This window comes from Elgaria multicarinata, chromosome 4 (genome assembly GCF_023053635.1).
Source record: "Elgaria multicarinata webbii isolate HBS135686 ecotype San Diego chromosome 4, rElgMul1.1.pri, whole genome shotgun sequence".
Lineage (NCBI taxonomy): Eukaryota > Metazoa > Chordata > Lepidosauria > Squamata > Anguidae > Elgaria > Elgaria multicarinata.
Window position 1 is genome coordinate 49,624,029 of NC_086174.1, and position 27,169 is coordinate 49,651,197.

The 27,169-nt window shown below is 45.0% G+C and overlaps 1 protein-coding gene across 3 annotated transcripts; it reads left to right on the top strand.

Moving 5' to 3' along the window:
• Nucleotides 1-2,037: 2,037 nt before the first annotated feature.
• DLK2 (delta like non-canonical Notch ligand 2) lies at nt 2,038-21,843 on the top strand. 3 transcript variants are annotated; one of them, XM_063125624.1, is made up of 6 exons: nt 2,038-2,052; nt 7,428-7,529; nt 14,269-14,332; nt 16,847-16,977; nt 19,649-19,793; nt 20,467-21,843. In XM_063125624.1, exons 2-6 carry the CDS (start codon nt 7,457-7,459, stop codon nt 21,230-21,232), a joined length of 1,179 nt encoding a protein of 392 aa, XP_062981694.1. In that variant the 5' UTR covers nt 2,038-2,052; nt 7,428-7,456; the 3' UTR covers nt 21,233-21,843. The 3 variants fall into 3 exon arrangements, with proteins under 3 accessions (XP_062981694.1, XP_062981692.1, XP_062981693.1); XM_063125622.1 differs by lacking the exon at nt 2,038-2,052 and adding an exon at nt 2,143-2,531; XM_063125623.1 differs by lacking the exon at nt 2,038-2,052 and adding an exon at nt 2,143-2,403.
• Nucleotides 21,844-27,169: the final 5,326 nt, after the last annotated feature.

Genomic DNA, 27,169 nt, shown 5'->3' on the forward strand with positions numbered 1-27,169 from the left:
TTTAAACTGAAGTGTGAGCTGTGTAGACATGCAGAAAATGTTGAAAGTTCAAAAAAGTTCAAAGCTCGAGCTTTAATGGCCAGGAGCCTGAGGTGGGCAGGGAACTATAGCTCCCACATAGCTCTGTGCTGCGCAGGGAAAATACAAAAAGATGGGGCCATGGACTTTGTGAGTTGACCCTGTTCTTGGAGCGGCCATGTTGGTGGCTGGAATCGTGGTGGAAGTGGAGGAGGAGGAAAAGAAGCAGTTATAAGAAAAGCTGGGTTTTAAAATCTGTATGCCGCTCTGAGGTCTTAATGATATAGGGCGGGACAGAAATGTTTAAAATAAATAATAAAATGGGGGGGGGGGGGGAGAGGGAAGGAGGTGGGCTTGAGGCCTGAGGGGAAGACGTGAATGTCATTCAATGGCAGTGAGTATGAGGAACCAAGGGCCAAAAGGCTTCAGTTGCGTTGAGGGAAAGCAACCTCCATACTGCTTCTGGAGGAATGACATGGCAGGAGTCAAGGAACAGTATTTTTTGCCTTCAGACTACTAGCGCCCATGGAGACTTGGGCTTTACAGTAGTAAAATGGAGTTTTCTTCTGCTTCCCTTTTCCTCTCAGGGTGGTATTGGGGGGTGGGAAATGGCTGCGGGGCCCTGGACGTTGGCTATACCACTGTCCTTAGGCAGAAAGACATAGGAGGCTTATTATAAACGAGGTAAGGGGAGAATCCCAGGGTCTTTTGTGGAGTAAAATGAAGCACTTCTGCCTTCTCCACCGTGCTTAGAACAACAGATTTATAAGATGTCAGACCAGTGGTTCAAATAGTTGGCCTTTCTTCCACTTAGAGTGGCTACCAGACAGATGCCTCAGTGAGGTTTACAAGTAGGGTATGATGGTAATATCTATCATCTACTGTTAATCCACAGCCTTCTCTGCTGTGGCACCCCGGCTGTGGAATGAGCTCCCTAAGGAGGTTTGCTTGGCACCCACATTATATGCCTTTAGACACCAGGTGAAGACCTTTTTATTCTCCCAGCATTTTAACAGTCTATAAATAAATTTTAATTTGGTGTTTTAAATTTGTAATTTTGCATTGCTGCGGTTTTTATCTGGTTGAGTTTTTATATTGTATTTTATATTATGGTTTTATACTGTTGTTTTATACTTTGAATGGTTTTAATTTTTGTGAACCGCCCAGAGCTCTGGTTATTGGGCGGTATAGAAATGCAATAAATAAATAAATAACTTTGGGCTTCCATAGCTGGTAGGGATCAACAGATCTAGGAACATAGGAAGCTGCCTTATACTGAGCCAGACCATCAGTCCATCTAGCCCAGTACTGTTCACATTGACTGGCTGGCAGCAGCTCTTCAGAGTTTCATGCAGGATTCTTTCCTTGCCCTACCCGGGATACCGGGTATTGAACCTGGGACCTTCTGCATGCAAAGTAGGTGCTCTACCAGTGAGCTACAGCCGCTCCCTTAGATCTGTTCTCATGTTTGTTTAACCTTTTCCTAAAAGCCATTTCTTTCTATTATGGCAGCCATCACAAATATCCAGTGGCAATGAGTTCTACAGGTCGATTGGCTTTCAATTCACATTCCCTTTTCTTTCTTCTTTTTTGCCAAAAAGGCGGGGGGTGGGCTATCCGAAGGGCTACAGAGAGGGAAGGGGCAGGGTGTGGAGAGAAAAACAGTTAGGCTCTGTGTATGCCACACATGGTTTTATAAACCTCGCTAAGCTTTTCTCCTAAGGCTCTTTAAAACAACAACAGAACCTATTGATAAAGCCCAAGTTGTGGGGTACCTCTCCTCAGGCCATGGGGGGTAGCAGTGTCTTGGGCTTTCTTCCAGGTCGAGAGAGCCCCGAATTCCAATCCCAAGAGGGTAGGCCCAAAACCTGGGGCCAGTTTTTCCAAAGGAGACGAGAAAGAGGGCGAGGAACTCCTGGCCTGACTGCGAGGGAGGGAGGCAGAGGAGGCGCCAATCCTGCTCCTGGTTCAGGGAAAGGCGTCTCTCCTCCTCTCCCCCCACGCCACCCCGAGTCGGGGCTAAATGAGTCGCAGGTAAGAGGTGAGCCGGGCTGGGCAGGGGGCGTGCGCGCACTCAGTGTGTGTGTGTGGGGGGGGGGGGTTCCGCCTGCGGTTTGGGGGCCTTGGCTTTCCTGGTTGGCTCCCTCCTCTCGCAGCAGTCGGGCTGCGGGAGGCGGAATGTCCCAGGGAGGGAGCAGGGATGTGTAGCCACACGCAGCCTCTGGCAGCCGGCCTGAGCGTGCACGGCGGCGGCGGCGGCGGCGGCGGCAGCAACAGCCACAGCGGCGGCTGCTGCAGCAGCAGGAGCAACCGGAGGAGCGGGGAGGCTGGCAGGCAGCTTCGCCGCGCCTCCCGAAGCCTCCCCTCCTCCCGTGCCCGGGCAGGGTAAGGCATGGCCCGGCAGCCCCTCTCCACCGATCCCCACCACGTTAGTCTCGGGGCAGGGAGGTAGGCAGGCAAGCAGGCACGCCCCCAGGGGAGAGAAAGGAGCCGCTGCCGCCGCGATCGCCGAGGTGAGGACGAGGGGAAGTCGAGGCGGGCGGCGGTGGTAGGAGAGCGCGGGGGGTCCGGGATGGGAGGGAGGCGTGCTGGGAAGGAGAGCACGGGGGTCGGGGAGGGACGCTGGGGGTCGGGTGCACTAAAAGGGGAGGGAAGCCGGATTGGATCCCAGAGCACGCGGAGGAGAGCCTGCTGCGGCGGCCTGGGGCGAGCACGGGCGGCAGATGGGCTGCCCTACAGCGATGCGCCACCAGAATCCGTTCTTCTTGGGCCCTTCGGGGCTGGGCTGGTGTTGAGGATTGGATGGGGGAATCCGGAGCATGTGCGCCGCTGAAGGGAGCGGGGAGGAAGCGGCCCCCCCGAAAGGGGCAGCGCTCCATGCGCCTTCGGGAAAGGGGCTGCTGCTGCTCCTGCCGCCCTACCTTGGGGTGGGGCTCTCTCCCGCGAAGAGGATGTCAGGGCGGGATGTCGGTCTATCTGGCGGCAGGAGCACGTGGGGCTGCGCGGAGCCGCGGGGAGGGGGTTCCTTCTCTCGCGGCCGTGGAGGCGACCTTTCTGAGCCAGGGAATCTATAGGGTGGCGACCGACGTCATCCACAAAACACAACACCCCCTCTCCCCAAGGTACTAAGTATCTGGGCCCACGAGTGGGGGCAAGAATGCATAACAGTCGGGAGATGTGGGAGGCACGTCGAGGGGGGCAGGAATGGCCTTTTTTGGCAAACCCCCTCCCCGTTTCTAAATAGAAGAGCTTGTTCGTACGACTCAACCCCGAGGGGCTGATGCAAAACAAGCCATATTTTACAGTCCAATTAACGCAGATTCGAGAAAGCAAGAACTTCTATACCATTCACCCTCTGATTCACTTAGGCCCCATTTCACACATCACCCAGAGGCAAGGCAAACCTTAGGTTTGTCATCCGATGTACAATCAACATGTTGATTCCCTGTATGATACAGGTGCTTGCCACATCCATAGTACCATTTTAAGTGCACCCTTAAAAGGTCTTAGGTGTCCACCTGGAAATACAGTGTGCAGAATGACCGTGCTGGTACTCAGCAAGACCAGCTTCTTAGAGTTTTGGTACTTGAACCAAGATTCGTTTCTACAATTGAGTTATCCATGTTTCCCTGGTTAAGGTAGAGACGGCCAGGATGAAATTAGGGATGCAGATTTGAAGATCATCAGAAGGGCTAACTGGAATGTTCTGGAGAAGGAGGGAGAATAGGATCCATATTTTGGGATGATAACCTACAGGTTCCCCTCATCTTGAATACATTGCCTCATCTGACTTAGCCGCTGTAGCTTGCCAACCTAATAACTTTTCAACATTATCAGATGAACCCCTAAACCAGGGAAGCCAATGTCCTATTTACAAACCTGTCTAATCCAATAAAATCCACAGATCCCAACCTGTTCCAGCACATCCTAAATCTATCTACCGATCCTCCAGTCAAACAATTCCATCTACAGATTCTTGATTCAGTAACTCTACTACTGAACCCATTGCCTGTCCAATAAACCTGTAGGCCCCATTCTATGACCCCAAATGCTATCACATGGCATAAAGCACTACCCTGATATGCCCCCCCCCCAACATGCAGTTCATTTATTACATGGCTACATCTGGTGGACTCCAAGTAAACCAAGGAAGCCATTCCGTTGCAAACATAAATGCAGTCATTCATAATCCCATTTGCTGTCTTTGGAACTAGTAAGTTCTTCACCCCTAACATGGTCAAGTTGCCCTCCACCAGTTAATAAGAGAGATTCAATTTGTGATGTTGAGAATCCTCAGCTGCGGCTTAAGTGACACCAATAATTGTGAAGGATTCTTCAGCATGCCTCAAGGTATTGAAATGGTCTCATATGCAATTATAGTGTGTAGAAACAATTAGAAAAAAATAGTAATTACTTTATGATGGCCCAGAACTCCAAGAGGTCATATCTCTGCTTTGGAGACTTTATTGGGAATGGAAGGGAGAAATGACCTTTCCAATGACATATGGTATTCAGCTAGGGTTGTAACAGCTCAGGAGGAATTGGCTGCCAACTGTTCATCCTTAATCCATAAATTATTTTATAAGATTCACAGGAATCACTTTGCCCTTCCCTGATATGTAGCAGCTGTTCAGCAGCACAAAGCACCACAATACAACTTTGGGGTAGGAAGTGAAAGAGAATCTTCTAACCAATTGTAACAACAATGGGACTTTACGGAAGTAGTAGGGTACAATTACCCACAGCAGAACGTGTCCAGAATTCTATATAGGCTAATAAAAATAACAGCCTTTAGTATTCAGACATGATTAGAATCTTTGTTTGAAAACTCACCCAAAATATCCTTTCAGTGGGAACACATTGTTTCACTGGAATCGGCATCTGACGCAGATGTCTTTCTTTTGTAGCTGAATTACCATCCTTTTACATTGGGTGTCACTTCGAGATATATCTACCCTACAAACATACATCAGTTTTATACCAGTTTAACATATCATGGCTTCTACTGAATCTATAGTTCAGTGTGGGTACTGATATTTTGGCAGGGGTGGGCAACTTCTGGCCCTCCAGATGTTTTGGCCTACAACTCCCATCAGCCTTCACCTGGCTAGGGATGATGAGAGTTGTAGGCTAAAACACTTTGAAAGCCACAAACTACCCACTTCTGGATCAGAGCAAATCTAAGACATTTTGCCTGAGATGAAGAACTAGATTTCACCTTCCCCTTTCTGTATACAAAAGCTGACCAGACTGGAAATTTGATTTTACTTCAACACTTGGTCCAGTACAGCATCCTCCATTGCATCTGACTGCAGGAAACACAGAGCAGGCTGCATGGCACAGACAGCTCTGCCACTCCTCGCCTCTCAGTATCTACTGCCAAAGAAGGCTATTGTACCCTGTCTAATGGTAGGGCCGGCCATGGAGGGAATAACTGTAAAACTAATGTCTGTAATATAGATAAATATATAGTGTAAGTGTGCCATTAGGTATGCCCTGGAATTTGAAGAAGAGTAAAAGTGTGATAGTTGTATATGTTTTGTCACCTGCCCCAAACCTTAGGAGAATTCTCATGTATGTCCTGTTGTGTTTCAACTGAAGGCTCTCCTTGAAGTAGGAAGGCTTTTCTCTCTGTGTCTTGTGCCTGGTTGCGAGATTTGTTAAATTTACATTCAAATTAACATTGATTAATTTACCAATAGTCTTCCGTGTTATTGAATTGCTTCTCCCGTAATGTTGGTTGCATTTATAACCTCATTATTTTCAGTGTTATTAGTCCCATGTAGCTGGACATTGTGAGGTAATTCTCAACTTGTAAATAGGTAGGCTTAAAATGAGATCTCTTAAGAATCTGGTTACCCTGGTCTGTTGCTTTCTAAGGGTCTTTTAGAATGATACTATTTCATTTTCTGAAGGTAGAGCTTAAAAACACACACACACCATAATTTTCATGATGCATGCATGTCTGCCAACTGTCTCAATATGTGCAGCATACCTCCAAGAGACATTCACTGGGTGGCATTGGCCAAGGAACTTTTCTCTTGACCTAGCCCACCTCCCCAGTATTACTGCGAGGATATGATAGAATCCATTGTTGCTGCATGGAGTTCTAGAACACATGTTTTCCATACAGAAAGGTCCCAGGTTCAGTTCCCATCATCTTGAGGTAGGGCTGAAAAAGGCAGGGCAATATACTGGGTTATATAGATCAATATTCTTACTCAATATAAAAGCAGCCTCAGATGTTCATAAGGGTAGGATACAAATATGTTACTGCAATGAATAATAATCATTTAAAGAAACCACAATACTGGTCCAAATGGATAGATGGTGGATGGAAATGCTCATCAGTTATTCTGGAGGGAGATACACAGCAATAGGATAGCTCAACATCAACATAGTTTTAAATGACCAATGACTGAGGTTCCAAAGCCCAGTTCTTGATTTCAACCCATGTTCACATGAAGCGCCCCTGAACAGAGAAGTAAATTACTTCTCTGCCAGAGACAGAGAAGTAATTTACCTGCTCTGCTTTCTCCTTTGATTCTGCCAGAGACAGAAGGAGAATGATTACTTAGGCTGCAGTTGTAGACTCTGACCTGGAAGTAAGCCCTACTGAACTTGGACTTAATTTCGGAATAGACATTTATTTATTTTTTAAAAACATTTATATCCCGCCCTATATCAATAAGATCTCAGGGCGGTGTATAGATAAAAGCATACAGTATAAAACAGTAAATATACACAGCTAAAAAATAAATAAATCATAAACCAAGTTAAAACAACATATAATATTAAAACAGTTAAAACAATGTGCCAACTTAGTGAATTCAACCATTTAAAGCTTTGTTAAAAAGCCATATTTTCACTTGGCGCCGGAATAAAATCAGCGTTGGCGCCAGTCGGGATTGTGCATAGGATTGAGACATTTGTCCAGCAACTTTAACATTTTGTCTTTACTTTTTATTTTACAACTTGCACTTGATTATCAAAAGCCATGTTTTCAGCTGTTTGGGTTCACTTTGGAGAAGGAATACAACAAAGTGACACCTTCAAAATTATGGTCGCATGATTGAGAAAGTCCTTGAGATGCTTTTAGAGGTGTGTGGGGTGGCGGCAATTTCTCTTTTTCTATGAAAGAAGTGATAGGGGTCTGAAGGCAAAGGAAGTATAGAAAGGGTCTAATGAGCAGTGATGTATTGCTTTTTATGGGCAGAAAGTTCCCTGTTCTAGCACATCTAACCCTCAGGTTGAGAAGAATAGGACCCCCACAAAGCATCTGAGGACAGTGTGGTAAATAAAGAATATCACTAACACATAATAATAGAGTTTGGAATTTGAAGTTCCATGATAGCACTGCAGAGGTGCCAAGAGTGTACTGGTCTGACTTTGCCTTCGTGTTCTTATAGGTGACTATCTCGGTAGGGCGAGACTGACCATGCTCAGGAGCTTCTGTCTTCAGCTCATGTCCTTGCTTTGGATCCTGGTGGCCCATCACCATTTTGCCCAAGGTGAGGATTCTTTAAATGTTCACTTGGGGGCATGAGATCTGCTACTGGAAAAAAAAAAGGAGAAGGGAAGGATGGACTCATTTTGCCATGTTGCAAAGAAGCCTTTATTTGACTCTCTGTGAGCGACTGGCCTTGTTTTGGAAGGGATCTCCGTTCTTCAGGTACCAAGTAAACACATCCGCCTAAGCAGGGTGTGGGTGGCTTGACTAGTTTGGCCCATGGGCTACAGAATAGGGAGCCAAATAGAGTGCGGGGTAGTTTATTTATTTATTACATTTATATACCGCCCCATAGCCAAAGCTCTCTGGGCGGTTTACAAAAGTTAAAAACAGTAAACATTAAAAAAGGATACAAAATTTAAAACCATCAAAAACAGAAAAACAACAGTATAAAAACAACAGTATCCATTTAAAAACAAAAGTTCTGGGGCGTTTTGCAGCTTAATCATCTCTTGCTCCCTGTGTTTCCCAAAAGACAAAAAATTAGAGGGCCACTTCCTTACTGCACGTCAGTGAAGGAAGGATCTATTATTTGTCTCCCCAGGTGTGAACAGATTAAAAATACCAGCATTTTTTTCACCTGCTTTGGGTAGCAGAATTCCTGCACTCCCTGTATATTGGTGCATGAGATTTGCAAGGCAAGAGAGCATTGCCTACCGCTGCGCACACGTATGCTTGTCTGAGTTCAGGCAGAAGAAAAGGTCTGTAGTTATGGGCTCTCACCACATAATCCATCATGAGAGCCCCTACAGGTTTTCATCGTAGTTGCGTGCGGGCTGCCAGCAGGAGGGTTCTTCTTTCATTATGCCCAGAGGAGATTATAGTAATACTAATAACAGGATTTCTATAAGACTTAAATGATGTCATTGAATGAGACTCTTCATCGGAGGAAGCTTCCAGAAGGCCATCTGACAGGAAAAGGCCATTCCTAGCCTCAAAAGTTTTGCCGGCTAGTGGCGCAGTTCTCTTTTGGATTCTCCTAAGCGCCAAAGTAAACCTGACAAGCCAGGTGTGTGTTTCTTTCCTTGTTGTTTCATTTAATGCAAAGCAGCCTTGGTAATCAGGAGACCTGAATGGAGGAATAGTTGTTGTTTTTTAGTGGGGAGGGGACCACGACAACTGCTTAACCCTTCCCTTCCCAGCTGTTTTTCTGCTCAACCCCCTCTTGGTTTTCCACCCACAGGGGAAAGCTACTTCCATCTTTTCTCATCCAGGTAAAAAAGCAGGGGGAGGGTGATTTTGAGTGAAGAAATAGTCAAGAGGTGGAAATCATTAAGTAGCCCTCCCACCATGAAGTCCTGCTCCGATTTGGGGCCTACTCAGACTGCTTTGGGTTTTTTAAAAAAAAAAACTCTACAAGGGACAGTAACACACAACTTACATGTAACATCTAATTGCCAACGTTTAATAAATGCTCCTTGGCATTTGGCCCTGATGTCCTATACCTGAGCTGTGCTTCCCTCCCAATCCTATGTTTTTAGGCTTGCAGTGACACCTGCTGGACACTCTGTGAAAGGCCTTAAAAATAATCCTGATACAAGCCATGCCTGAGGGTCAAACTATACGATATCTTGAATGTCTGATCACCTTTGTCTGGCTATCCGTAATAAAATAGCAGCCACAGAAATCCCAAATTTGGATTGTGATCCAAAAAAACCTTATCCCCCGCTTCAGACGCTGTCTACAGGCCATAGGATCACTCTCTAAAATGCCTCCCTCCTAGCTACTATTTGCCCTGGAGGACAGCTGCTATTTGTACCCATAGTAGCTTTCTTCCCAGGGCAAATACCAGCTTACGGAGGCAGTTTCTGTCATTAAATGGCATTTGGGGTGGCAGGGGACAAGCTCCTTCCCCATGCCACAGTCTGGATTGGATGCCCCTCTGGTTCCTATTTTTATTTATATATCTAAGATACATCATTTAAGATATTGTCTAGTTTAGCCTTGCAATTATGGATATATGTATACCACAAACCTGTACTGGGTTAACATTCGTCCTCACCTCAGGAAATGCTGGGAACTGTAGTTCTGTGAAAGGGTCCCAGGGATCTCTAATAGTAAGTGATCAGCCCCGTCACCAAACTGAACTTCCATGGATTCTTGAGGAAAGCTATGATGGATGAACAACTGTAAAAGTGGTGTACGTTTACATGGCCTACAACAGCCTTCTCCAACCTAGTGCCCTCCAGATCTATTGGACTGAAACTCCCATCATTTGGAGTTGGCCTTTGGCCTTTCCCAGCCTGGTGCCCTCCAGATATCTTGGATTGTTGCATCTGGAAGGCAGCAGGTTGGGGAAGGCTGTCCTATGAGGATGCAACCACAGTTGGGCCCTGGGTTGCCACACATTGCACAGTCCATGCTGAAGAAACAAACAGGAAGGAGATGGCTAGCCAACCAGGAGAAGCAGGAGAGCCTTCGGGTGTCCATGCAAAGGACAGATGGAGGGTAGAAGGGGGACATCAGGCTGGGGGGAAAAGATGACGATAAGCAAAACAGATTGAGCGGGCAGGCTCAGTTACATCCTTGGAGACATTTACATAATTAAAGAGACACTGATATCTTGGAACAGTTCTAATTCTCATCTCAGGTAGTGGGACTGAGGAGTGGAAATATCGGTGGCCCCCAAGTTGAAGGTGGAGGAGCCCACTCTAATGGCCCGACTGTTCCTCAGCTATAGTTCCTTACTCTGTGCATATGATTAGACTTCTGCAATGTGCTCCATCTGGGGCTGCCCTTGTACATGGTTCAGAAGCTGCAGCTAGTGCAGAATGCAGCTGCTAAGGCGCTCATTGTGACACCTAGCTATGCTCACACAACATCAGTGTTAAAAGGACTGCACTGGCTGCCTGTTAGCTACCAAGCCATGTACAAAGTTAGGTTAATGTTGTACAAAGCCCTAACTAGATAGGCTGATCCCAACTTGGGACCATGATCTCTAGCAGACCACCTTCCCTTATATATCAGTGGCAAAACCTACAGTGGTTCATGAGTTATGGTTGAAATGAACACACAGAAACTAGGAAATCATTTTTTCTGACCACAACACCATCCCCCTTTTGAGCTACAACACGCCTTGTGCATGTGTGGCAAGTGACGAAGGGCAGGAGCCCATTGGGATACACACATGACTGTTGAACCACAGGGCTCGGAGACCTCTCAGTCAACAGCCTGAATGCTTAGACCTGTGAGATATTGTGCATGCCAAGTCTGAGTTGCCCCCTCATGCCTGAGTGAAAACAGCTAAGGGAAAGCCAGAAGTACAGGGATTAACCCCATATCCCACTTCCCATTTGTTGCACACACACAGCACCACTGTCAGCTCATGCCAGGGGTGGATTTCAGGAGTGGGGGCTCATGCCAGGGTGGGGGCCTGGGGGGGAGCTTAGGGGCTTCAGACTGAGGGGGGGGGAGTGTACCTGGATGTCTAGATTGGAAGCTCATGCCTGGGTCTGCACAGTGGGGACTTGGGTAGGGGCGAGGCCTGGGTTGGGCCCTCAGAGGTGCTCCAGTATAGGGAGATCTTTCGTATCATCTACTACCTGACCCATTTAGCTTGAGCTGTTGGTGATGGAAGCGGAGGGCTTCTGGATATGAAGCATGTGCTCTACCATTGAACTTTAGCCCTCTATCCCACAGGGGCTATCTGGAAGCACTGTTGCCAGATCTTTGCACAATTGGTGCCATGGGACATAGCTAAGCATCATCCTTTGCATTTTTTTCTTCAGTTTGATATTTATTTGTCCATGTGAAGTTTTCATGCAGATGTCACAATACCAACTTGTTACGTGGCCTTTGAATGCTGCAAGGATGCCAGCTCCCATGATCCCCATGTTGACACATGTCATTCCAGTTGCTCTCCCCTCTGAACTCCAATTCTAGACACTCTCAAGGACTGGTTGCAAGATCAAAATAAGCCACCATGGCTTGTTGAGCCACAACAGTGTACCAGGTGCAATTTGCATAATCAGTACGCCGCTTGGCTGCAGCGTATTGTGTCATCCGAACCCAGGTGGTGTGGCTTGTTGGAGGGTTAAACAACCTTCAACAGCCCATGGGTTATTTGAGGGTTGTTTAACCCTCGAAGGAGCCAAGGTGATCAGACAACATGAAAAGCTGCAGCCAGGCAGTGATTATGCAGATTGAGCCTGGCACACATCAACATGTGCCATGGCTCACAACAAGCCACCATGGCTTGTTTAAGTCATGGTGGCTTGTTTTGATAGGGCGAACTGGGTCTTAGGGTTACATGAATAACATGGCTTGCGGCCATGTCAGGATTTTGTGGGTTTTTAAAAATTCATGCTAGGTGCTTTCCAGAATTTCCACCAGGGCCACAGTACAAAGGTAGGGCAGGCATAATGCCCCCACTCACTGAGCATGATCCCAAAGAAAAGCAAAACCTCAGTGGCACCAATGGGAGCTTCCGCCCCGCCCTCTAAATCTAACTGCAGCACAGGACAGGAAGGCAGTTTAGTTAAGACCACATCTGGGAAGGAAAGAGATATACCTCTCCTCCCAGCATGCTGCATTTTTTTAATTATTGCATTTATACCCCGCCTTTTTTCCTCCAAGGAACCCAAGCTGGCGTACATAATCCTCCTCTCCATTTTATCCTCACAACAACAACCCTGAGAGGTAGGTTGGGCTGAGAGTCTGTGACTGGCCCAAAGTCACCCAGTGGGTTTCTGTGGTTGAGTGGGGACTAGAACCCGGCTCTCCCCATTCCCAGTCCAACACTTAAGCCATTACACCACACTGGCTCCCAATTCCCAGTCCACATTTCCCCCAGTTGTGCCTCCTCCCCCAGATATCAAAGGCGTACCAAATGAGAAAAGGCTTGCTGTTCCCAGAGGTGAAGAAAATATCTCAATCTTAGGCCGTTTTTCTCAGTTCCTCACTCCTTAGCCATACAGTGCTTTGTATTCTGCACTAATAAATTGGAGTTCGTTAAGGATAAGGCAGGTGGTATAAGAGAACAGAGAAAAGTTGCTTATTAGAGCAAATCCAAATCCTAGGCCTCTGCTATTTCTTTGATATGTATCTATTAAACCAATTCTCCTTGTAGAATTAAATACACTAACCCATCAGGAAAACCATTGATTTATTGAGATTGGGAGGGGGAGTAGTATGTTGCTTATTATGAGTAATACTTGCTAATTTTTTGTTTTGTTTCATTAATGTTATTTGTATGCTTTTGTCTGAAGGTATGCTGACCTATCTGTGTTGTGATTCCTCCCCCCCACACACACACACAAAAAGACATAGTGATCCCGTATATTTGTACACTGAGATCTTAGGAACATAGGAAGCAGCCTTGTGCTGGGTCAGACCATGATCCACCTAGCCCAGTATTGTTGACACTGACTCGCAGCAGGTCTCCAGGGTTTGAGGCAGGATTCTTTCCTCGCTCTACCCAGAGATACCGAGAATTGAACCTGGGACCTTCTGCATGCAAAGTAGGTGCTCTCACACTGAGCCATAGCATCTCCCAATCTTTCTGTTTTGTTAATCTGTTTGTGACAAACAAGCAAATTGTAATAAAAGTTATATTTAAGGAGGTGAGGTTACAAAACAGAAAGCATCCCCAGCTACAAAATAAGAGTGCATCCACTCTCGGACAAATGCAGTTCTTCCATATCAGAACCTTAAGGGAATACATCTATATAACATGCAACAAATGGCCAGGAACTATGAATTTATTCATCCTGCTGAAAGGTCTTGTGATATATGAGAGATAATACACAATTGGGGAAAAGTATGTGCTTGAAAGAAAAGTGGGATTGTATGTCCTAACCCAGCAAATTGTGGGTGGTCACAGGGAGTTCTAATACACACACACACACACACACACACACTTGCAAGTGCTTTCTCATTCACTTAAGTGGAGAAGAGAACTCCATATATGCAAAGAAATACATTTATTTATTTATTTATTTATTTATTATAAAAATTATTTATTTAAAACATTCGTATCCCCTCTATATCATAAGATCTCAGAGTGGGGTACATGTGTGGAGCTGCTCCTTTTCAATGAAGTGAAGGGGAATCTTGTTTACACTGGAATTCCGTAGGGCCTTGGCATCCCAGTATGTTTTGTTTGGGCAACCCTGTCCAAATATGGAAGCTTACCATAAATTTAACTTATTTTATTTATTTTATTTATTTATTTATTGCATTTCTATACCGCCCAATAGCCGGAGCTCTCTGGGCGGTTTACAAAATTAAGCCAATTCAAAGTATAAAACAACAGTATAAAACCATAATATAAAATACAGTATAAAAGCACAACCAAGATAAAAACAGCAGCAATGTAAAAATACAAATTTAAAATACAAATTTAAAACAGCAAAGTTAAAATTAATTTATAGACTGTTAAAATACTGGGAGAATAAAAAGGTCTTCACCTGGCGTCTAAAAGAATATAATGTAGGTGCCAAGCGAACCTCCTTAGGGAGCTCATTCCACAGCCGGGGTGCCACAGCAGAGAAGGCCCTCCTCCTGGTAGCCACCTGCCTCACTTCTTTTGGCAGGGGCTCGCAGAGAAGAACCCCCTGAGGATGACCTTAGGGTCCGAGCAGGTACATATGGGAGGAGGCGTTCCTTCAGACAGCCTGGCCCCAAGCCGTTTAGGGCTTTAAATGTTAATATCAGCACTTTGAATCGGGCCGGACTTAGCAATATGGTTGCATTTCTGACTTCCTTGTGCATTAAGTCCTGCTCTTTGCTCCGTCTTGCAGGTGATGACTGCAATGACCGCTGTAACTTGGCTCATGGCAGCTGTGAAGAGGACGGCAAATGCAGGTAAAACGATATTTTGATGCTGTTGAATAAGAGGGCTATTCAAACACTGCACTGCTCCACCCTGTGCATTGTGTACCCCCAAAACCCAATTTCCAGTGCCCAGTAAGCTGCAATTCTAACTCCTGCAGGGAACAGGGAGCACGAATCCTCCATGGGCCAGATTTTAGGCCCACAGGCGGAAGGTTACCCTCCCCTGCTGAAGTATGTGCACCCTTGAACGTTGGGGGTATATCCTTGCACGGGGGTTCTGCAGTGTACATATGGGGATTTCTAAAAAAAAACAGTCCACACATAAAGAGCTCCATGAAGCCAATCATTTAGTACATTTATATCATGCCTTTCTTTTATCATGGAATTTATACATAGGGTTTCCAGGTGGCCTCTCATCCAAACACTGACCAGACTCCGACCTGCTTAGCTTCAGCAAGGTGCCTACGTTATGTACTGTCGTACCATGCCTGTCAAAATATGGTTTGAAAACCATGTCTTAACTAGAATATAATCCCCAGAGCATTGTTTATATAGACTTTATACTCTTTCCAGCTTACAGCTATGAGAAGCATTTCCGATCCACCTAAGAAGTAATTTCTTTCAAAAACTCTAGAGCCCTAGCCTGTCTGAAAGTCATACTTTCCAACTCCTATGCCTCTTGCCTTTCTAGTCATAGATTAGTTATGTCTTATTAGATTAGTTATGTCTTAAATGTTAAGAGATTCTGAGTGTGCACTATTGCTTGGTATATTTAACACACACTGGTTGACTAAGGAATATCAGTCAATCTATCGATCTATAATTTAAAGTAGACCACAAAAGTCTACTTTAGTAGACACAAGAGCCCATCCATACTTAGACATCAGAAATTCTGTACTGGTACAAACAAACTGTATTAGTGCAGTTCAAGATGTACAGCTGTGCAGAAGGGCACATTTATTCATCAAAACTGAGCATAAATACAAAAGAAGGATGGAGGTACGTTGATCCTCTCACTGGTCACCAGGGTGGTCTTCTATAGACCAAGATGATCTGTCATGGGGTTCTCATTTGAAGCTGTACAAACTGCAACTGCACTTCTTCAGGATGGCAGGAATGTGCAATTCTGCATTTCTCCTTGATGTTAAGGGAGTGGCAGATAAGCATGAATGGCGTGTATAGGAAGCCACACCCACAAAGCCTTGGGCAGGCTTTTTGGCATGGAATAGCTTATTGTTTGCATCCAATTTAGCATCACTTAAAGGAATAGACAGGAACAAATACGGTACAATTTCCATGAATCAATGCTGTGCTAGTTTTGCCTTTGGTAAACTGCACCAATGAGTGAAACTGATGAGGTAGAAGGCCCTAGTTAGAAGGTAATTACCTTTTGGCTAGGACCTTCTAGTCAGTTAAGGCTTGCAACAGTATTCCCTTGGTGCATACTCCCATTTTATTCACCCTCAGTATTCTCTCCATTTACATACACATATAGGAAAATTATTTTTAGATTTCCATATCTACTTAATTTCAAAAATGAAAGGTATATCATTGTTACAGCCCATCCTGAGTAAATATTTATAGGATTGCTACAGCTTCAAGATACAGTTTGGCACTACCACACATCTATTGCCCCTGAAAGCAATTTAGATACTACTGAGATGGGGGAGGGACAGACAGAAGCATATTTCACACTACGGATCTTGCACATCAAGGATAAAGCCCAGATTACCACTGACCTGTGGCAAACCTCTTAAGGTAGATCCAAGTATTGAGGAAGTCTCATTCTTCTGCTGTGTCTTTACCTGTCCCACATATCTGTTCAAACAGAGATAACTTTCTTACAAGCCCAAGCAATAATTAGAGAGGTAAGAACTGGTGGTTGGTTGATGGTCTTCAAAACTGGTGGGACTCAAAAACCTGCTTTGCACATAATGTTACATGCAAACCCTGCAGTATGGTTTAACCATAGGTTATTAACCATGAGCAACCCAGAGTTCACAACCCAACAGCAAACCATGGATTCTCTTCCTCGGTTGTTTGTGGTTAATAACCCAGAGTGAAACCATAGTTCAGGTTTTCATGTAACGGCAACCCACAATTCAACAGCATGTAACAATAAACCATGATTCAACAGTAACTATTCAACGACAACCCATACTCAACCCATGTTCAGGATTGTTCTTACATGTGAACCAGGCCAAAGTCTCTTGTCTAGTTCTGTCTTCTCCCCAAAGCTTGCCTCACCCTTGGTTCCATTCACTTATGTCCTTCTCACTTGCCTATCTATCTTCCATTGCTTTTTGTAATAATTCTCCTAGTATTCTTGTAAGGTGATGATCCACATTATGCAATGGAAACTGAAAAGGCTTGTGGACCTACCACCCCTCCACAACTTTCCCAGGGTTTGGAAACATAACTACTAAGTGCAAATTGAACGTCCTGTAAGACTACACAGTCCCCTTTTCCTTTCACTTGATTTTTGCTGCATCTGATGTAGGGATGTTTTCTCTGCTTACCTGACTGTCCTGTATGCTTTTGCAGGTGTGACCCAGGCTGGGAAGGGGAGTATTGCGAACAGTGTGTGAGGATGCCAGGCTGCCTCCATGGCGCATGCCACCAACCCTGGCAATGCATCTGTCAAAGTGGCTGGGCTGGCAAGGTCTGTGACAAAGGTAGGTCACTCCCAAGGTTGGGGAAATGTCTAGTCTGGACTGGGAAAGGAAGATACAGCATGAAAGGCTGCAGCTGTCCTACAAAGCTGCCTTATGTCATCAGACCAGTACTCCAAATAGCGCAATATAGGCTATGCCAAGAGGTGTTGAACCTCAGGCCCAGGGACCAAATCTGTTCCTCTGATGATTTCCAGGTGACCACACCCACTTCCCTGGCCCCACCACTTCCTCCCAGCTACTAGACACTCGGTCATTTCTTCTTGTTTTTTGTGTAGTCCCCATTCCACTTATTCTCAAGGCTGAAATGCCTCTCCTATGGCTTTCTTACTGGCAGTAAGAACTTTAAGCAAAAAAGTGTTGGCGTTCTTTGTATTCTTGGCCCTGCTCCTTTTTCCTTTGGGCACCTGCCCCCTTTGCCTTTAGCCCTACTCACCACTGGAATGCGGCCCCCAAAGAGCTTCTTCAGAAATGAATTCTGCCCTCCCAGTGAAAGGGGTTCCCACCCCTGTTCTATGCGTACTGTTAGTGGCTCTGCAAGGTTTCTGACAGGGTCTAACCCAGCCCTACCTGGAAATGCCAGGGTTCGAACTTCAGTCCTTTGCCCTCAAAACATGAGTGCTACCATGAGCTGTGGCCTTTTCAAACAACAGCAGTAGCCGCAATTCAGCCTAAACAGAAGAGATAGGTAGCTTTACTAGCATCAGCAATTTAAGTGACTTCCCATTTTCTGTTATCCTCTGGAGAAAACAACTGCCTGTGCTCTTGGCCCTTGCCTATTCTTGCTGATTAAAGCTGCCAGAACGGTTTTATCTATATGAGAATCCAGAGATGTGGAGGCAGTGAGGAGCTCCATTCTGAAGAAACCCACACTTGACCCTGGGAATTTAAGTATTTACAAGCAGGTCACAAAAACAAACAGACCCTTTCTTCTCCTCAGAGTTACAGCCACTCCTCTCATCTCCCCTCGCCCCCGTTTTCCTCCCCCAGCAACAACCAGTTAGTATCCTATGCCCACTGAGCATGCTCACTCCTCATTGACCTGTTTTGAGTTTTTCTGCACTCCATTTTGTGTCAACCCCCTCTCTGTTTTGACTGAATTTGGAGGTGTGTCCACATGTCTCCATTCCCAGCTACATTAAAATTTCTCCATTGATGTTTGTGGTTAGTTTGGCCTAGTTTTGAGTCTGAAACCACCTTGGTTTCTCTGATTGATGATCTATGTTGCCACGAGACTGTGGGTGGGGAAAGTGTGACCCTGCTGACTTTCAGGTCAATCCAGATGAGATGGATGTAGTGTGGAGAGGAGGTTCTGTTAATCTAGGTGGAGGTGTCCAACTTGTCCAGGATGGTATTGCACTCCCCCATGAAGATGGGTTTGCAGCTTGGGAGGCGTTCCTGGACTCAGTGTTGTCACTGGATGCCCAGTTCCTGTTGGTTGCAAGGTGTGCCTTTTCCCATATAAAGGGCAACCATTATACTTAAATAGTGTAACTCATATGTCTGAGGTAGTAAAGCCTGTTCACTGTAGAGACGTAATCTCTTAGCAGAAAACAGGTCTAATTAACCTCAGATACTTTATTTTCAAAACATTTCTCCTTCCCTGGGTGTGGGGGGGGTGCAGATTTAGCCAGCTCTGGCAGCTATTTCTAGGGCTAAAGCAAAAAGAGGAGGACTGACCAGCCACTGTTTGCTCCCTCTCTCTTCTGTATATAGTCCCTCCTTTTTTAAAATGGGGCAACAAGTTTGTTTATTTATTTAAAACATTTCTTAGTTGCCTTTCAGGGCAGAAGCCCTCTCAAGGCGGCTTACAACGATAAAATAAATAAAATATCGTTCCCCTATACTGGCACATTGGCTTAAATTATAACCTTACAGTCTTCACTCTGCTCATCTCCACTCATGCAAACTTCATTGCCAATGAAGAAAGATGCTACTTTACAGGATACAAATGCCAGCTTTCCTGAATTTCCCTTAACAAATCCTTTTTCAGTCATTTAAAAGAATCAGTGTAAAACAAACAAGCCTCAAGTGCAGTCAGTCCTATCTTCGCGCTGCAGGAGAGAACGGTGGAATTGAGCACTACTGATGTCATTTTTTAAAAATCAAAATCTTTAAACGGGTTTTTAGAACAAGATACTTCACCTAGGAACCGAAAAAATGGCAGCACTAACTAATAGCGACCTGCTCAACGGAGTTACACTACTGAAAGTGCAATGTGAGATTTAGGAGAAATTCGTACGTAAAATGTCCCCGCTGCCTGGAAAAGGCTAAGGACTCCTGGCTTACTTAATGTCAGGCAGCTTCCTTACAAGGGACTTACAAGGGACCCTGGTCCTTCCTTTTATCTGGCTGCCCTGTCCTGCTGTTTTTTAAGCACAACATCTAGCATCGCTGTAAATACAAATACTCAAATACTATAAAGCATGGGTGGGCAGAAGGTAAATATCCAGATGTTTTAGACTTTAACTCCCAGCATGGCCAATGGTCAGGAATGCTAGGAGCTGAACTCCCAAAACATCTGGAGATCTACTTTCTGCCCACCCTTGCCATAAAGAATGTTTTATTTGCCTTTTTTGCAGGGGTGGGGTTGAGTGTCTGGTGTGAGAAATTAGCCCTGAATATCTTCACTTCTGATCTGCGTTTTCTCTTTTAAAAAAACAACTTGTTTCAGACATCCACATCTGTGAACATCAGACTCCATGCCAGAATGGAGCCCAGTGTGTCTATGACCGTGACGGGGAGTATTCCTGCCTGTGCCTTGAAGGATTCCATGGAAAGGACTGCGAGCTGAAGACAGGGCCATGTGAGAAGGCAGGGTGAGAGATCCTAGCAGAAATAGATGGAGGCAGGCAGAAGGATCGCACAAGGGCAGAGCTGCTGCACCTTGGTCATAGTATATTCCACTCCTCGAACAACATTCTGCTTGAGCCATCCCAAATGTAACCAAGGGTGTGTCTATACTCTAGCTTCCTGACAAAAGGTTAACGACATTTTTGCTTTTAAAAGTGTGAACACATTGGGCCCGTTTGCACATAATGGTGGCAAATTGTGGGTTAATTAACCTCCAACTTGCCAGGTTGTGTGCCATGTGTGAGCCACTGGTACTTTGCATAGTCAGTCTCCAATCAGAGGTTGTTGCATGACATATGAACCTATACACTGGGGGTTATTCAGGGAATAAACAACCCAAAGTTAACCTCTAAGAACTAATCATAGGTTATCTTTGGGTTGTTTAAACGACAGATAACCCATAGTGTCTGGATTTGTACATCAAGCAACAACTTCTGATCATGTTGACCAGAGGTTGATTAAGCAAATCGGCAGTGGCCCATGCACAGCACACAACCCAGCAAATGGTAGATTACATTGGTTGTCATGTGCGAACTGGGCCATTAAATTTTACAACGGAACTTAGGGGGTTGAGTTTCTCCAACAGGCTAGAGCACAATCCTTAAGATATTGTAATCTGTCCCTGTTTTCGCCTTTCAGGTTTCCATGCAAGAATGGTGGACTATGCCAGGATAAGAATGGCTTTGCTAGCAACTATACTTGCAAGTGCTTGGCAGGATTCATTGGTGCACATTGTGAGGTTGACGTCGATGACTGCCTGATGCGTCCTTGTGCCAATGGTGCCACCTGTGTTGATGGCATGAATCGCTTCTCCTGCCAATGCCAGCCAGGCTTTGAAGGGCGTTTCTGCACCATCAATGTTGACGATTGTGCCAGCCAGCCATGCAGAAATGGGGCCAAGTGCTATGACCGCATCAGTGATTTTGATTGCTTGTGTCCTGAGGGCTTCACTGGCAAGACATGTGAGCTCCTTGCTCCCGAGCCAACGTGGGTCACCGCATTTCAACCTGATCACAAGGAGCACAACAGTGCTGTGAAAAGCACAACCAGCGGTGATCCTTGGACTACCCAGTCAGAGCCAATCAGAGTTGTGGTTACTGGCAAGCGAATCACTAACTACAGCGAGAAATCAAATGGGGGAGGGCTGTTAATCTCCGTGAAAGAAGTGGTGACTCAACAGGACTCGGGGCTGAGTCAGTCACAGCTGATTTTAGTCCTGGTCTTTGGGCTGTTCACTGCCCTGTTGGTCTTGGTAACTGTGTTGTTGCTACTGAAGAACTGGCAGAGGGGGCGTCGGAGGTGCCAAAGCCCCTCCCAGTCTGCAAGGAAACTTCAGGACCAAGAGTGTCAAGTGGGAATGTTAAGTACAGTCTTGATAGAACCCAGGAAAACGACAGAGCTGTAAGGACCCAGAGTCGGAGCCTGGCCGACCTATATACACCCACCAATGATTCAGTGAATCCTTCAAGTCGTGTCCTGGAGGCTGTTCTGGCTGCGCACCTCCAAAGCACCAAGGGCTTTGATAGAACTTAAGGATGTGAGCCAGCCAGAAGGAGGAATGTCCTTCATTGAAAGCAGAGCCCTTGATTGTGTGCAGCTTAGGCCGCTGGCATGGTGACATCAACTTCGCAAGGCAGCCAAGGAAGTACTGGGTTTGGAGGATAACCCGGGGTTGGAAACAGCAAGCAAAATGGAGGGATATCATCCTGCATGCACTGAATGGGAGTTGCTAGAATGAGGCCAAGTTTGCCAGAACAGGTTGTTGGAGCTGAAATTTGCTTAGGCCTTTAGGCATCCGGTAACTCTTGGTCAGAGTCATTGGAGGTATCATATGGCCCATTTACTCAAGGGGGGTTAGAAACTGCTCTGTGCATCCCCTGCCTCTATTGCTCTGGCATAGATAATATGGGATCCCCCATTCTGCCTAAAGGCCTTCTGTCTGTTTCAAACACCATAAGCTAACCTGAAGACCTTGTAGTGCTGTGAGCCAGTTTGCTAACTATATTGATTGTCCAGGATCATATCTTGTTCATTCTACCTGCCCCCCTTCCCTTTTTTTCATCTGGCTGCAACAAATTTCATGTCTTTCCTGCTTCTTATGCCAAACCATTTCAGGAGGTTTGTTGGTACCCTATTTTCACATCATGCTCCTTCACTAACCTAGTAGCACTTCATTTCCGCAGTTATGGTGTCAGGAAGGGGCAAAAGCAAACACAAACCAGAATCAGTTATCCATCTTTGATCATCAGTTTGAGCCTTTCCACTTGCCAGAATAGAAATGTGTATGTATGAAGCTGGAAATTGAGGTCTGGCTTACTCGGTGTAATCCCAGTTCCAAGGGTTAATTTTTCTGAGAGAACAAACTTGGGAGTAATGCAGAAACAAACATAGTAGCACTTTACAGTGTCACATTATGGGTTAGATGCCTCATACAGAAGTAGGGTGCAGGTTAGCTCCAAAAGCTGTGGTAGTTTTTGTGGAGTAGAAAAAAAGAGGAGCTTGCTGAAGTTGTGAGGCAAAAAATATGCTTTGGAGCATGCAGAGCCCATCCCCCAAACCCTACGTTTGTGCCGTTCGTTTGTAGCCATTGGCTATCCACATCTGCTGCTCCTTGTATAATGGAAAATTGGAAGCTGCCTTATATCGTGTCAGATCACTGGTCCATCTAGCCCAGTATCTGGGTTTTCAGAGAGAGGCCATAGCTAGACCTAAGGTTTATCCCTGGATCCCTGTCACCTGAACCAGGTGACACACAGGGGATCCAGTGCTCAGGCAGGGGCAAACCCTGGATGATCCCAGGATAAATCTTAGGTCTAGCTGTAGCCAGAGTTTCCTAGCCCTAACTGGAGATGCCAGGTATTGAACCGGGACTTTCAGCGTGCAAAGCATGTGGTCTACCACTGAGCTGCAGCCTTGCTCGTTCCCTAAATGGTAGTAAAGGTAAAGATGTAATTGAAACAGATTTGGCTATTCCCAGTCTTGACTGGCAAAGTACACCCCATACAGTAGAGAACTTAAAATGTTCTCACATTCTGTGCTGGAGGCAAATGTTGCCCTCTCTCTTGGTGATCCCTGAGGCTCTGGCTTAAGTGAAATATGCAGAATTTTCTTATTGACCCCAGCTGCTCTTTTTTCCTCATCCCATGTTAGGAATACATGAGCACCCCAGTTCCATGGCCAAGGAGCTACAGGTTGTGTGTCTGAAAGTACAGCTTGAGTTAAACAAAAAAAAAAAGTGGGAAGAAGGGGAGGGGGGAGGGGATTTCACCAGAAAGATTATTTTTGTAATACACAGTTGATGAATGGTGTAACTTTATAAAATAAATACAAGAACTAAAATACCCAAACCACTGCCTTCCTGCCATGTCCACAGACTTCAGGGCTGCTTCCAGCCAAGGATTTATTGTGGACTCACCATGGCTTGTACACTCAGATTTTACAGGGAGTCCACATGATCTTGTCATTCATTTGTAATCCCATGTTTTCCAAGTCTTTTTGTTGTTGTTGTTGTTGCTGGAGAAAGTCTGACTTTTGAGAAGAACCGAAGAGGAACTCACAATCTCCACAGGTGCAGACGCTCTTAGTGGTACCCCCCCCCCTTTTTAAGTGAAGTTTCACCATGTGCAAGTCACCTGCTGGGCAGGTGACCCTATTATTGCTCAGTACACATTCAGTATAATTTTTAAAATAGGCACTATTTTATCACTTTTAAGTAGCGCTAAACCATTTTTCCAGATATTTTTAATAATAGCAAAAGACCACTTAAGTGAAACCATGTGAGCACTATATCCCTATAATACTATAATGTATTATATACACATTTTTAATGATGAAAAATCCTCCATTTCCAGTCACCATTATAATGTTGATAAGCAAACGAACAAACGAAAACTTTCTCTATTAACCATCTTGCTTAAATAATAAAGGGTTAAAAATACACACACATATAGAATTAATCTCTCTTTCATTTAAGTGGCATTTTGCAATGTTGATATTTTTATATACCGTATTTCTTCGATTCTAAGACGCCATCGATTCTAAGGCGCACCCCATTTTTAGAGATGTTAATTTGGGGGGGGAAAGGGCATCTTAGAATCAAAGAAATACTTCCCTTACCGCCCAGCCAACCTCCTCCCTGCCTCCGCGCTTTCTTCTAATGGTTGTGTCTTTTTCTTTTTTCCTTCTGTGAGAGAAGAAACTGCCGTTTGCGCGGGAAGAAGGGGGGGTGTTGAAACAAAGAGTAAACTTAACTCTCCAGTCCCGCTCTTTACTTGTCTGTGCACCAGGGGACGACGACACACGAGTAAGTCCCATGGAAATCGATGGGACTTACGAATAAATTTGCCTAACAAAAAACCAGGCACTTACCCTCCCAGCTCCTCACTCGCATGGCTTGAGGCTGCTGCAGGAGCTTCCTCTTTTCCTCTTACCGTACTGCTTCGATTCTAAGACGCCATCGATTCTAAGACGCAGTCCATTTTTAGAGCTCTTTATTTAAGGTAAAAAGTGCGTCTTAGAATCAAAGAAATACGGTATAATGTATAACCAGGAAAGTGTTTTAGTGCTATGGGTGATAAAAATTACAGCCACCACAAAAGGAACAGCTAATGTGTCCTGAGCTGTGATATATTCAACTACCTGATGAGTCACTAAGCATGTCAAAACCAAACCCCTTTAAAAAAAAAAAAAGACAGAATAGTAGTGCTAAGGGCAGTGGTGTGGATGAAACATAGTGGATCATACCTACATAAAATGCACAATATCTCCAGATAGTGTGGAAAATCAGTTGCAATTCCATTTGTAGCTTACAGCAAGAGGGCAACAATTTATTAGTGCTAGGAGCTGTTCATCTCTCTTAGATGTCACTCCCCACCCTTGCACATCACACACCATTGGGCCCACCTCCAAACCACAAGGATTATCCTCTAATCTCACATCCTTCCTGATGCTAAACTGCCAGGATTGCTATATAGCCTTCAGCTCATTGTCAGCCCTGAGACAGAAAGGTAGCGTCTTTTTCCAAAGAAATACAGATGCCTAAAGAAAGATAAGGGGTGCCTGTAAATCTCAGTCCAGCTTTGGAGAGTGTGCTGCCATTCTGAGCTACTCTAGTTGTAGAATCACAGAATAGTAGAGTTGGAAGGGGCCTATAAGACCATCAAGTCCAACCCCCTGCTCAATGCAGGAATCCACCCTAAAGCATCCCTGACAGATGGTTGTCCAGATGCCTCTTGAATGCCCCTAGTGTGGGAGAGCCCACAACCTCCCTAGGTAACTGGTTCCATTGTTGTACTGCTCTAACAGTCAGGAAGTTTTTTCTGATGTCCAGCCAGAGAATTGACCCAAAGGTGTAGATAGAGAACCTTTGGAGAGTAGAGTCTAGGGGAAGATTTGTCTTTTTTTTTTTTTTTTTTTTTTTTGCATTTTTCCATGTACAGGCTGCGTTAGAATTTTAAAATCTTAATTCAAATGTATTCTCAACAAACCTGTGAGGTAGGTAAAGCTGGGGAAACGAGTGACTTGCCCAACCATTTTCAAACCATGTTTGAGTGCAGGACATGAAGTTGTTCCCCATCTTGGCCAAACCCACCACAGCTTTCACGGCTCAATGTGGGTGATCAGGGGGCAGTGAGGAAAGATCCCAGCCACAAATGATAGGACAAGAACAACTTCCTGGTGCTTGGGTGTCACCAGTTGAAAGCTCTGTAAAGAGGTGAAAGTGGATTTTCAGCTCCTGCAGACCAATCCTAGTACTTGAACATTATGGCAGATTGGGAGATGATGACGACATGAACCTGGGGTCAAGCACAAATGCTGTATATGTGGATCAGATATGCCATATGAAGGGCTCTAATGTTCTTCTGTCCCCCCAATCCTGAGCAGATGTGCATTTAAACAATTGTTTACATTTGGATGCCTTGCTATACTAAATAAATGAGAAAAAATAAAGAGTCTTGTAGCACTTTAAAGACTAACACATTTATTCTGGCATAAACGTTCGTAGACACTGTCCACTTCATCCACTGTCCAAGAAAACTTAATCCAAAATAAATTTGTTAGCCTTTAAAGTGCCACAAGACTCTTTGCTGTTTTTGCTGCAGCACACTAATTCACCCTCCCCTCTGTGAAAAAATGAGATAATCCTAAAAAGTCACAAATGAGTCTCAGTAGCAATGGAGTAAACTACATCTTCTGCTAGCTGTTGCTTAACTTCGGCCTCTTGCATTTCAATGTGATTAATCAATAACCATCCCAGACACTTTTAATGCAGGAATAAGTAATAGCTGAAGGGGCTGATGGAGTTGTGTTCCATATGGAGAGTATCCTCTGTATAGAGAACTTGTTCAGGGTTACGTAGCAGCAAAGAATGTCACCAGAGAAGTCCCTGATTTAAATTTCACCTCAGCCATGAATTCACTAAACCAGGGCCTAAGTCAAGCCACACCACTCTCAAGCCTTAGCCCGGGGTCATCCCTGTTCATGTAAATGACACGCAGGATATCCGGGGAGTAGGCAGGGACGACCCCAGGACGATCCTGGGATAAACCTTAGGTCTAGCTAAGGCCTCAGTGTCTCACCTCTCATCTGTAATCTTGGGAATAATAACAACCTACCTCACATATTTATTGTAAGGGTTACTGAGATAATATAAGTGAAGTACTTTGATCAATCAAATGTTTTAGCAGTCACACCATAAGAGGCACAGATGTGATACAGTCAATGAGCTGAGATCAGAGGGCCATATGGCAAGTACCACATGAAGTTTAGGAATTCCCTTCCCCGCCCCTAGTAGCCCAGTGTGTACAAGTTCCCCTTAAAATCTGAGTTTCCAAAGCAGTTTCCAAAATAGCAAAATAAGTTGAGAAGGCATGATGTGCACACCTAACGGAGTTGTCCTCATGTCTGGAGGATTTACAATCTTGGTTAGATTTTTTCTTTAAACAAAAACACAGGAAAGGAAGAAAAGATCTGGGAACAATATAGTGAAAACCATACAATAACCCATGGTAGCTAAAACTCTGCACTGGATTTTGTCAATTATCTACCCTGTGCCTGGATCAGCTTATTTTACATTATTCTGTTTCTGCTAGACATGGGAGAGACGAGCTCAGTGGGGCACAGTTATCCTTTTTAAAAATCCTTAGGATTTTTTGAGATTTCACTAACTTATTGCCTCCACACTTCCAAGTGCATCCTTGCTGGTTTGAGGGCTAACATTTTGCTTTCCAAAAAAATCCCCAGAGGTAAGATCCTCAGGAAGGATGCTGCAGTCTGTGCACAGTATCACTACCCCCTGCCACCGCCCTTTGCTCCACAAACACGAATGGAACAGCATCCTGCC

Bases quoted from the DNA above. Each gene is read 5' to 3' on its own strand.
- DLK2 (XM_063125624.1), top strand. From the start codon at position 7,457: ATGCTCAGGAGCTTCTGTCTTCAGCTCATGTCCTTGCTTTGGATCCTG. The intron at 14,333-16,846 runs GTAAAACGATAT...ATGCTTTTGCAG, and splicing joins GAAGAGGACGGCAAATGCAG to GTGTGACCCAGGCTGGGAAG. The intron at 16,978-19,648 runs GTAGGTCACTCC...AACTTGTTTCAG, and splicing joins TGGCAAGGTCTGTGACAAAG to ACATCCACATCTGTGAACAT.